This window comes from Nomascus leucogenys, chromosome 4 (assembly GCF_006542625.1).
Source record: "Nomascus leucogenys isolate Asia chromosome 4, Asia_NLE_v1, whole genome shotgun sequence".
Taxonomy (NCBI): domain Eukaryota; kingdom Metazoa; phylum Chordata; class Mammalia; order Primates; family Hylobatidae; genus Nomascus; species Nomascus leucogenys.
This window is the reverse complement of record NC_044384.1, coordinates 21001735-21014529: the sequence shown is the minus strand read 5'-3', so window position 1 is coordinate 21014529 and position 12795 is coordinate 21001735. Positions and strand designations below refer to the sequence as shown.

At 38.9% G+C, this 12795-nt stretch overlaps 1 protein-coding gene across 1 annotated transcript in view; it reads left to right on the top strand.

Moving 5' to 3' along the window:
- The window catches only part of MALT1 (MALT1 paracaspase), a 74311-nt gene that overhangs the window by 41536 nt on the left and 19980 nt on the right, over positions 1-12795 (top strand). Inside the window, exons 9-10 of the mRNA XM_003264277.2 lie at positions 48-80; positions 7146-7349. Coding sequence (XP_003264325.2) covers positions 48-80; positions 7146-7349 — 237 coding nt within the window. The remainder of the gene's footprint in view (positions 1-47; positions 81-7145; positions 7350-12795) is intronic.

The following is a 12795-nucleotide window of genomic DNA, read 5'->3' as shown; positions in this document are numbered from 1 at the left end:
AATATACCATGGATCTTACATGTTTTGCTTTTTTTATCTTTGTATAGATAATAAAGAGCAAACAACTGACCAGCCTTTGGGTGAGTAGAGCTTTAAAATGCATGATCAAAGTATAATTATTGTGTATAACTCCAGAAGGAATTTAAGACATTTTAATTTGATTTTTTAAAGAAATATTTGAATAACATTGGGACCAAATGTTTTATTTTTTTGTATCTTTAAAAGAAGGTTTAGAAGAGGAGGCTTAAAAATGATTACAAATTCAGTTTCTAGGGTCAAGTCAACTTCTGTGGAGTGATTTGTGTGTTTCTCACAATATGCAAACAGACATGCGTACAAAAAGAAACATGTACATGCTGCATAGTTAGCATAGAGGAGGAAGTGGTTAGTGCTGTCTCTTGGTGAGGGATAGAAATCACAGGGGCTGCAGTAGCTTTAACGTTTGCTCCTCTGTCTTCTCCAATGGGAAGAGAAAAGAATTTAGGATAAAATGTAAATGAACAGTTGCATTTGAAGAATGCCTGGGACAAGAAAATGTAAGGGAGAAAACTTCAGCAGATAAAAGTTTAGCAGATTAACATTTAAAGATGGTAAAAATAGCTAACATCTTGATGTTGGCAGAAGCCAGACAAAATATGTCTAAAATTTGTCCATTGGATTCAGCCACTGAAGATGTGATTGGTGGCTTTGAGTGGAATGTTGAAAGTGCCTAATAATGTGTCAGTTACTGAGTTATGCTGGGAATTTAAACATGGATACAATGTATAAAATAGTGGAAAAAGATTCAGAAGTGAACAAATGAAGACAGTACATATTGATTTGTTGGAAAGAAAGAGTGATTTGAAATTAACTAGATAGGGCATATATTCAAAGTGTTTTGGTAGGGGAAAATGTGAGGATATTTACATTTGGAAAGGAAGTATCTGTTGAGACTGTGTAGTAGAGTGATCCATCAAAGAGAGGACAATTTATAGAGCAAGTTCCTAGAAGAGATGATAGGGATTTGGGCCAAGGTGAAAACAAGAGAAATTGGCTTTAATCAGAATGTTGAAACCTCTTTTGAGATTAAAAAGAAGGAGAGATTGGTGAACAGATAGATTTATTGGGAAGCTGAGGACATTTTTAGTTTATGTTTTTTGTTTCTAAGTAATTAGGCATAGTAATATGCTTAAAAGATTGAGGAAAAGGCCGGGCATGGTGGCTCACACCTGTAGTCCCAGCACTTTGTGAGGCCGAGGCAGGCAGGATCACCTGGGGTCAGAAGATCGAGATCAGCCTAGCCAACATGGAGAAACCCTATCTCTACTAAAAATACAAAAATTAGCTGGGCATTGTGGTGCATGCCTGTAATCCCAGCTACGTGGGAGGCTGAGGCAGAAGAATCTCTTGAACCCAAGAGGCGGAGGTTGTGGTGAGCTGAGATCGTGCCATTGCACTTCAGCTGGGCAACGAGATTGAAACTCTGTCTCAAAAAAAAAAAAAAAAAAAAGATTGAGGGAAAAAGAGTAAAGTAAGGCTGAATATAGATCTTACTCTATGGCAGAGGCTTAGAGGCTAAAGAAAATGGAAGTAAGGTCTGACAAGTCTGATCTACAAGTGAATGTGTATTGAGAGTCCAACTAAGACTTTTAAAAAGTAAGAATTTATAATGGTTCAGATCAGTTGTGTGATTTTTCTGTAACAGATCTCAGATTTAAAATAGAGAAGATAGGCTGGGCACGGTGGTACACGCCTGTAATCCCAGCTACTCGGGAGGCTGAGGCACAAGAATCACTTGAACCCAGAAGGCAGAGGTTGCAGTGAGTGGAGATTGTGCCACTGCACTCCAGCCTGGGCAACAGAGTGAGACTCTGTCTCAAAAAAAAAAACAAAAACCTGCTCCTGCTATGTTTCATTCCTTGTGGCAAGATTTCATGTATTCCAGCTCCATGATCTTTTCTTTAGATCTCCAGACAGACCTCACTGATTAAGAAATACCTATTAAAATAGTGCTCTGAACAAAGACATAGCCATCATATTCTGTAAAGAGGAGCATACGTATGTCTTAGGTACACAAAATGACAAGATCCAAATGTAACTGGGTTAGTCGTTGAAGATGGTTTAATCACAAATATGCATTTAATAGTAATACTAATAAACTAAGTGTTTTCACCTAGTGAAATGTATAATTTAACCCTGAGATGTAGGTATTTTTCCTCATTTTTAGTAGATGAAAATTTAAAACTGTAAGTGTTTAATAAAACTTGCTCAGGATTATACAATGTAGTAGTTGAGACAGGATTGAAACCCAGCTATCTCTCATTCCATAGCCTCTGTTAGCTCCATTATGCCAGATATTCTTTCTCAAACATGTCCCAATTGAAAGAATAACAAGATAAATGGAATATCAGGTCAACTTCTATCATTGAAGTTCACCAAACATTTATCTAATGTTTCATCTGTGCTTTATGACAGGCGTCCCCCACCCCCAGGCTGTGGACCAGAACCAGTCCGTGGCCTGTTAGGAACTGAGACACACAGCAGGAGGCGAGTGAGCGAGCATTACCACCTGAGCTCTGCCTCCTGTCAGATCAGCAGCGGCATTTGATTCTCATAGGAGTATGAACCCTATTGCGCACTCCTTAGGAGAATCTAACTAATGCCTGATGATCTGAGATGGAACAATTTCATCTCAAAACCACCCCTCCCCTGACACCGTCCATGGAAAAATTGTCTTCCACAAAACTGGTCCCTGGTGCCAGAAAGGTTGGGGACCACTGCTTAATGAAACAAGAGAACAAGCCTTGGTTTGTGAATTCAAGGCTTTGGATACTAATAGGAGGCAGACATTAAATGAATAATATAGTACATGATACATGTCTAGTAGAAATATGTAAAGAATCTAGAAATTGTTCATAGAAGATGGTGATCAGATTAGTCTAGGAGAGTTAGGGCTTTACCTAAGAGGCAAAGCCAAGGTGAGGATTTTCAAGGATGAATTAGGAGCTCTCAAGGGCATAAAATGAAAATGTATGGGATGAGAGTTCATTCCGAAATGAAGGAGAGGGAAAAAATGGTGAAGACATGGTGAGAATGGAGGCATGAAATAGATGGTGTGGGTGAGGAACAAGTAGTTCAGTATTGCTGAAAGGTAGAAAACTAGGGAAGGAGTGGCTGGAGGCTATACTGGTTATGTAGTTATTTATTGCTGAATAACATTGCAAAATTTACTAGCTTAAGAACAGCATTGGTTTTATTATCTTTCATTGTTCCTGTGGGTTGGACTGGGTTTAGCAGGTGGTTCTTCTGGTCTTTCTTGGGGTCTCTCATGCAGTTGCAGTCAGATGAGGCTGGGACTGCAACATTCAAGATGGCTTCGCTTACATACCTGGCACCTTAGTGGGGGTTGGTGAAAGACTGTGAAGACTGAAAAATCTCCCTCCCTCTCTCTCTCTCTCTTCCTCTCACTCTGTCTCTCTGTCTCTCCCTTTCCTTGTCTGTCTCTCTCTGTCCTCCCCTCCTCTTCCCGCCCCCAACTTCTTTCTCTTCCTTTCCCTCTCCCTCTTTCCCTCGATTCCTTCTCCCTCCCTGAGTGGTCTCTCCATGTAGCTGTTTTGTTTATGTCATGGCTGGATCTCCAAAGTGGAAACTGTCAGAGCTTAAGGCTTAGACCCTGAACTGGCAGAGGGTCACACATATTATGTTGCTCAAAGGAAGTCACGATACAGCCCAGATTCACAGGGTGGGGGTGACTGTACTACACAAGGGCAAGGATACTGTGGTTTGCTGGGGGCTACCTGCTACCACAGCTGGAAAGACAGGCATGGACTAGAATGCAAATGGCCTTGAATGCCAAACTACATCACCAGTGTAACCCCCAGCCACTCCTTCCCTAGTCTTCTACCTTCCAGCAATACTGAGCTGCCTGTTCCTCACCCACACCATCAAACTGGGACTTTATTTTGTAGGACATGGAGAGTCATTGAAAGATTTAATACATGAGATTTTTAAACAAATACTTAATAGCATTTACTATATGCGAGCTGCTTTTCTAGGTGCTTCTGAATATTAACTCACTTTAGATAAGTAACATAATAATCAGAATTATTAGACATGGGATTAATGATATAACACCAGTTTTTGAAGAATATATTACATTAAACTTTGGAAGATGTTTAGGATCAAGTTAAAATGTCTTTCTGAAGTGGCTTCATTATTCTTTTGCTGAATCCACTGGCATTTTTGTTTCACTTTTCCAATAAATTGTTTGTGCTCAAGAAGTTGTGGGCAGCTCTTACAGTAAATGTTTTTCACAGAAAAACTCTTTCATTTATGTTATCACTTGAAAACCATTATAAATTGCTTTATATTTGCCATCTTGAAGTTTTATTCCTCACTCTTAACCTCCTCAAATTCATTTTATTGTTCGTTTCTCTGTCGTGTCTTTTTTCCTCTCCCTTTCTGCTGCTTCTCGATCTTCCATCCACCCCAGTTCACCTGTCACCCAGGAACTGTTTTACAAGTAGATTGGACAGGTAAGATTTACTTACCATCTTTTTCACCATTAAAGTCAAGGAAATGCTCTAAGACATCTTAGGAACTAGCTATTAAAAATTATCATCGGAGAAGAATTTTAGAAGTGTTACAGTCAATTATCGATACATATGTTTTAAGACCTGTAGTTCTCACACTGTTGAACCCGTGCATTCTGTAAACTGTACCAAGTATTCTTTCCCAAATAGATATCAAATCTTTATTCACTGGTTTTGTTATCAGCAAAAACATCCCATGATGCTTAGTTTGACGTTAATTTTATTTCCCCAAAGACCCAGTGATTTCTTATTATATACTTATAATTGTTTTCTACCAATAAAAATCTATGATGTGTATAATTAAATGATGGTATTCCATGGAAAAATGGAATGATTTACAAGCATTTTATTACCCCAGTAACTTTTTAACCTCTTGCTGTAAACCTATGATTTGGGCTATAATGATGTAAACCAGAGACAATGCATTCTCGCATTTCCCCTCACTTTAGAAGAAGATTGATCTGAGTCTGTCACTCTGTTGAGGTTGGATCCTTATTCTAATAGCATTGATGAACTCACAAAAAATATGCTGTGGATTAGCCAGCTAACAGTCTTGCTATAGCGGGTACTTTAGTGTAAGAATACTAGTTTATTTTAAAAGAAATTTTAAAAAGGAAATATAAGACCAGGCGCGGTGGCTCACACCTGTAATCCCAGCACTTCGGAAGGCCGAGGAGGGCAGATCACCCGAGGTCAGGAGTTCGAGACCACCCTGACCTAAGTGGAGAAACCCCATCTCTACTAAAAATACAAAATTAGCTGGGCGTGGTGGCGCATGCCTGTAATCCCAGCTACTCGAGAGGCTGAGGTGGGAGAATCGCTTGAAACCGGGAGGCAGAAGGTTGCAGTGAGCCGAGATCATGCCATTGCACTCCAGTCTGGGCAACAAGAGCAAAACTCCATCTCAAAAAAAGGAAGTACAAGTGATGTTAAGTTTTATGCTGCCTCCTATTGAAATTCATGCTGAGTATTCTCAGCTTTTTCATTGAATTAATAATGTGGCTTAAGTATCATTTCACTGTTATATATATTCGTAAGGCTGGGCAGTTGTCTAGAAATCTCTGAACATGTACATATAGAATAATGACATGATGTAAAATTACTGAGGCTTTTCACAAAGTAGAGTTTTTTTTATCCTTTGAGAGAGTCACAGTCTTTTAAATTAATGCTAGTTTTAACACTAGGTTTAAGTGTTCTATGGAAAGAAAAGCAATTTTACCAGAGAGATTTTTGGTGAAATAATCATCTCAATGATTTGAAACATCTGAAATTACATACTGTAGACGTTGAGTCAGCAATGTGATGATTCATGCCTGTTTCGACTTCATAAGAGTAGTATTCATAATAACTTACAAATAAATACTTAGCAGCACTTTGTGGCAGGGGTTGGTTACCAAGTCCTGGCCTGTGTCAGAGGGGGTGGCCTGCGGTTCTACCCAGGCGGCTCTTCAGCCAGTTGGCTGGTGCTGCAGGTGCTCTTGTCACCCTGTCTCTCTGCTCCCTGGCATTTCTATCACTGCTGCTACCATGACAGGTGCTGCAGACGTCCCACTGTCAGCCCTCAAGAAGAAAGCCGTCACAGGCTCTTATTGTCACGGGATGCTCTTGAGGTTTTGGTGTGTTCTTTATTTTTTTTTATTTTAATTTTTTCCTCCCTTTGATACCAGTGGGTCTTGAGTTTTTAACCATTGACCCCATTCCAGGCTATCAAAGAAAGGTACCATGTTGAAGACCTCATAAGCACTAAGCTATGTCTGGCCTTCCACACTGTTTTAGATGGGCTACACACCTGGTTAAGCTAGCTGCTACTTTTTAAGGCATAGATATAGATCTTTTTTTCTCTTATGAACAAAAAAAAACTGTTTCTATCAGAATGCATTATCTTTGAGCAAAGTCTCAGTGCACTAATTTCAAAAAATGAACTTTTAAGGTACTCATACACAAAATCTTCACATACCCCTGAAATAGCCTCATCTGAGTCAAATGGGGAGTATTTTTAAAAGATGCTAAGAGGAGACAGTAGTACATCCACATGGCTACTGCAGAAACCAAGAATACAGTATTCATGCAGTTCTCTGTCTCTTTGGTATTTCCCCTCATTCACTCTGATGGGAATTCTTCCTGTCCCTTTTTTAGTCATTTATCTTGTTTTTAGCCTCTTCCATTCTCAGCAAAACGTAACCCAATTTGATGGGAACCCAATTTCAAATCCTTGTTTAAATTTGCTCCAAAAGTCTAGCTGAATATTATATCCCTTTTGTTATAATTTAATAAAAGTAAACTTTAATATTAATTACTGTTATGCTTCATATACAGCTAATAAATATCCTTTGCCTGGCTCTCAAAAGTGTGAATATGTTTTATTTCAGTTTGATGTTTTTAGCATCTGTGTTCCTCAGAGAATATTGATCTGCTACATAAATAGTTCTAAAATGAAATTAAATAATAATGAAATCTTATTTGAAATGAAATAATGCAATCTTAAAGCATACTTTTTTATTATAATACCATTTCCATAGGTTTTGTTTTAATCTTTATATCTTCTTTAAACACCCCCTTTCTTTTTTTTCAAAGCGAAGGACAAGGTTGCCCTTTTGATAGGAAATATGAATTATCGGGAGCACCCCAAGCTCAAAGCTCCTTTGGTGGATGTGTACGAATTGACTAACTTACTGAGACAGCTGGACTTCAAAGTTGTTTCACTGTTGGATCTTACTGAATATGAGATGCGTAATGCCGTGGATGAGTTTTTACTCCTTTTAGACAAGGGAGTATATGGTAAGATATTTATAATGTTTGTTTTTACAATTATCCGTTATTCTTTTCATTATACAAGTCAGGTTAAGAGTTGAAAATCAGATAAAAATAAGGTAAACCTGTTGTTGAATGGAAGCGTTTTATTTTTCTTATTAAGATGATACATTTGATCTTCATTCCATCTGAATAACTAATTAGCTTCATGTCTTTACTTTTATGTTTCCTGTTTTGTCAAAACTTATTTTTCTCGCTAGAATTCTTGTCTTTTGTGATTTTTTATTGATAGAGCCACGGTATAGTAAAACTTGATGACCACACAGCAAAGTTTACATTCATATTTGTAAAATACTACAGTACGTGGGGTTTTCTTTGGGGGGGGGGTGGTTAGCATAAAAGGTTCTAGTAGAATGTATATTTCGTATGTTTCCTTTTCCTAATTATTGCATGGTCTTTTCTAGTCTTTTAATGGGAACTAGATTTTAACAAGGAAATATTGGTAGGTGGGGCATATAAAAGCAATTTGTAAATTAAAGTTCTATACAGATATGCTTAGAAATGTACGTCTACAAAAAGTCTAACAGTAAATGTTTTCTGTTTTTTCCCCATTCTTTCACCTAAATATGTTAACAAAGCATATATGTTAAAGAATTTCAAAAGAGACAGAATGTGCTGTCAGTAGCAAATCATTTATTTGGTGATTTATTTGTTTCAATATGGGAAGGCCAGCTGTTGAGCTCATCTGAACCGTGTTTTGCAGGATTGTGCTTCCATGACATTGTGCAATAACATCAGATTGCCAGGGAAGTGACATTTCCAGGCCCGTTGTTAGGCATGCAATGATAAACAAAAAGTACCGGTTTGGCTCCTGTATCTTTCCAGTTATTTTATTTTAATAATTTCTGAATTTACTCTTATTATTTATAATTAGATTGATATGATAAGGCAAGTTTGGTTAGAATTTTTAATGGTTCTCAAATAGAATTTTTAATGTAACAAAAGCTTTTTTTTTTTTTTCCCCAAGATTTACCACACTGTTGTGTAAGGGATGGGGGAAAATCTTAAAATCTTACTTAAATGAATTTCCTTCTCTAAATAGTGAAGATTTAGAGAAAGACAAATGAAGTTAACAAGGTAAACACCTCAAATGTGAGATTTCGGCTATTATGCTGATGTGTTAATAAAACTTTGCTTATAAGTCTTATGGAGTGATAACTAATGGGTGAATCCGTCCATTTTTCTCTTATGAAAATATGAAAGAATATACAATGCAAATATGCCACCTTGGTAATTGGCTTATACAGGTTAAGCATTCCTTATCTGAAAATCCAAAGTCTAAAACTTTGTGAGTGCCAACATGATGCCACAAGTGGAAAATTTTACACCTTACGTCATGAGGGGTCGCAGTTAAAACTTTGTATCATGCACAAAATTATTTAAAATATTGTATAAAATTACCTTCAGGCTCTGTGTATAAGATGTATATGAAACATAAATGAGGCTGGGCATGGTGGCTCATGCCTGTAATCTCAGCACTTTGGGAGGCCGAGGTGGGTGGATCACTTGAGCCCAGGAGTTTGAGACCAGCCTGGGCAACATGGCGAAACCCCATCTCTACTAAAAACACAAAAATTGGGCCAGACGCAGTGGCTTATGTCTGTAATCTCAGCACTTTGGGAGGCCGAGGCGGGCAGATTACCTGAGGTCAGGAGTTCAAGACCATCCTGTCCAACATGGTGAAACCCCGTCTCTACTAAAAATGTATGGTGGCAGTCACCTGTAATCCCAGCTACTCGAGAGGCTGAGGCAGGAGAATGGTTTAAACCCAAGAGGTGGAGGTTGCAGTAAGCCGAGATCACGCCACTGCACTTCAGCCTAGGTGACAGAGCAAGACTCTGTCTCAAAAAAAAAAAATAGAATAAAATAAAAACACAAAAATTAGCTGGGCGTGGTGGTGCATGCCTGTAATCCCAGCTACTCAAGAGGCTGAGACACGAGAATCGCTTGAACCCGGGAGGCAGAGGTTGCAGTGAACCAAGATCACACCACTGTACTCCAGCCTAGGCGACAGAATGAGACTTGGAATCTTGGTCTCAAAAAAGAAAAGAAAGACATAAATGAGTTTCGTGTTTAGACTTGGGTGGCATCCCCAAGATAACCTCATTATGTATATGTATATATTCCAAAACCTGAAGAAAAAAAAAACCTGAAACACTTCTGGTCCCAAGTCTTTCAGATAAAGGATACTCAACCTGTATTTTCAATTTGGCATCAGGGGTGTTGGTTGTTTTTATATTATACAATTGATCTCAGCTTTTAAGGTGCCTACGTGGCATAAAAAGGAAAAGGCTTCCAAAACTTCACTAGAAGTGATGAGGTGTAAGGAAAAAATATTGATCAGTTTAGGTTTCTGTATTGGTGAAGTATTTAAAGATTGAGGGAATTATATGAAGAATTACTACCTTGGTTGTTTATTCTCATTTCTTATTGATATTTTCACTGTGACTTTTAAGCCCTTTGTTTGGCTTGTAAAACCAAATCCTGTGGCCAGTGCATGGTGGCTTACACCTGTAATCCCAGCAGTTTGGGAGGCCAAAGCAGGCAGATCACCTGAGGTCAGGAGTTCGAGACCAGCCTGGCCAACATGGTGAAACCCCGTCTCTACTAAAAGTACAAAAATTAGCCCAGCATGATGGTGGGCACCTGTAATCCCAGCTAATTAGGAAGCTGAGGCAGGAGAATCACTTGAACCCGAGAGGGGTAGGTTGCAGTGAGCCAAGAGCACACCACTGCACTCCAGCCTGGGCAACAAAGCAAGACTCCATCTCAAAATAACAAAAACAGATCCTTTAGTTGCCCCTGTGAAGTAGAGAACCAGAAATATTAAAAATTATGACAAGATTGCAGTTTAAGCTGAAGCTTTGCCCCAATATAAAAACATCATCTTGGAGTACAAAATAAAGAGGCATGTTAAAGCAAAATGTCAGCTTAAGAAAGCTAGAAAACTTTTAAATCCTACTGATTCGTGTCTTAACAGGGTGGCTGCATTATATTTTGAAGTATTGTGAATGTTCCAAACATCAGACACATCTACACTAAATGTAAGTGTGGTAGAGGCTTGAGGGTTTAGGGCATATCATAATAAAGAAACCTTTAGTTTTTCTTTTGGACTATGCCTTTACTGCTAGTTGATATTACCAGGGGACTCAGTGCTTGAGGGCTGTGGGGGAAGATGGAAGACAGAGTCACAGGAATTTCAGCATGAACAGCTAGATATGGAGAATAGAGGAACCCGAGTTCATGCCCTTTTATATTATAATGATGTCCACGCAGGTTTGTAGAAGAAATAGACAATAATTCAGTTTTAAACATAAAAAACAGGAACCAAAACCAGAAATAACTGACTTACACTACATGTCCTTAAAGATAAATAAGGAGAAAGATTTCTAGTTATGTTGTATAGATGGCCAGGATAAAAAGTAACTCTTTGGCCTGAGATCTATCCCCACATAGCCTTTCTGTGTTCATCACTTGCTACAGCTTAGCTGTGCTTTCGTGTAGAAGAATGGTAAAGGAGTCCCGTCAGAATATGGCAAAAGTGCTATTCGGCCTGCAGTGGAGCAGGTGTTCAGTTCATGTAGCTCAGTGGTTGGTTAAGCAGTGGGCCTTAGCATAGCTAGCGTGGGTTCGAAGCTTTGGCTTTCTGCTGACTAGCTGTGTGACTGTGGTTCTTTAACTTTTCTAAGCCAAAAGGAATCTACAAAATGGATAGAACTAAATTAATGAGGTTTACAGGATAAGATAAAATAATTATCCCTGTGCCTGGCACACTAAAATGCTCAAAATACTGTACCTATTATTATTGTCGTTTCCTGTCAATTTATTAAAGACATTCAAGCACTTTTTCATCTTTAGATTGGGGATTTGGACTAAGTAGCATTCTACTTCAGGCCTCAGTGAGAGAAACCCAGCTTTAATCAGTTTCTGTGTATTAAGGGTCTGCCTAAGGTTTTTAGGGGTTTTGTTTTGGGGTTTTTTTTGTTTGTTTTTGATACGGACTCTTGCTCTGTCGCCCAGGCTGGAGTGCAGTGGCGCAATCTCGGCTCATGGCAACCTCCGCCTCCTGCGTTCAAGCAATTCTCCTGCCTTAGCCCCCCGAGTAGCTGGGATTACAGGCACATGCCACCAACGCCTGGCTAATTTTTCATATTTTTAGTAGAGACGGGCTTTCACTGTGTTAGCCAGAATGGTCTCGCTCTATCTCCTGACCTTGTGATCCACCCACCTTGGCCTCCCAAAAGGCCAGGTGTGAGCCACCGCGCCTGGCCTGCCTAAGGTTTTTTTTTCTGAGGAAAAAAAGTCAAGGGGGTTAAAGCTGTAGTGTCGTAAAACAGTGAAAAACCAGTGCACTGACATTTTACATTGTCTGAGAGTAAAGTTACCTAAAAAGCCAGCAGTAGATTATAGAGACAGTATTACATAGCACAGTAGTGAGGCTGGCCTGCATCCGTATTTTGGTTCTGTCACTTACTAGGCATTTCAGTTTGGGTGAGCTTTTAAACCTCTTCATGTCTCAGTTTTCCCATCTGTAAAAGAGGGATGTTAATATTACCTACCTTGTTGTGAGGATTGTGTGAGGCAGTATAACTAGTGACCTTTCTTGGAACCGTGCCTGGCACAGAGTAAGTGCCGTGTAAGCCTGCTGGGGTGGCGGGTGTTGTGCTCATCAGCCACTCACTGTGCTAAGTGGAGTGCATATTCAGTTGAGTGGAAAAGTTTTTCATTTAAATGATTATTTTCTCTGTAGACAAAAATAAATATCCGTGACTATATTCTTGAATCATCTTCCCAAGAAATAAAACTCCCTAAAGATCTAATTTGCAGAATTACATTTCTAAGTACAATAAGTTCTTCGACATTTGTTAAAAAAAATACCTATTTTCTTCTCTATCCTTGAGTAATGGGATAGTTAATTAAATAAATAAGCAGTACTAGAGATGGAATTTAACAACAACAACAGCAACAACGATTTGGGCCATGCACAGTGGCTCACACCTATAATCCTAACACTCTGGGCAGCTAAGATAGGAGGGTTGCTTGAGCCCAGGAGTTCGAGACCAGCCTGGACAATATAGTGAGACCTCATCTCTACAAAAAATTTAAAAATTAGCCAGGCATGGTGGCACATGTCTGTGGTCCCAGCTACTTGGGAGGCTAAGGTGGGAGGATAGCTTGAGCCTGTGAGGTCGAAGCTGCAGTGAGCCATGATCGCACTGCTGCACTCCAGTATGGGCAACAGAGAAAGACCCTGTCTCAAATAAATAAATTTTTTTTAAAAAAAAGATTTGGACTAGTTCATTTTACACGAAAGTACTTAATTCCCCTCAATATAATTTGATTGCAGACTTTGATACAAAATAGTTATACTTTTCGTAAGACATTTTGGGAAAGAGAAAAAATATTTTGGTGT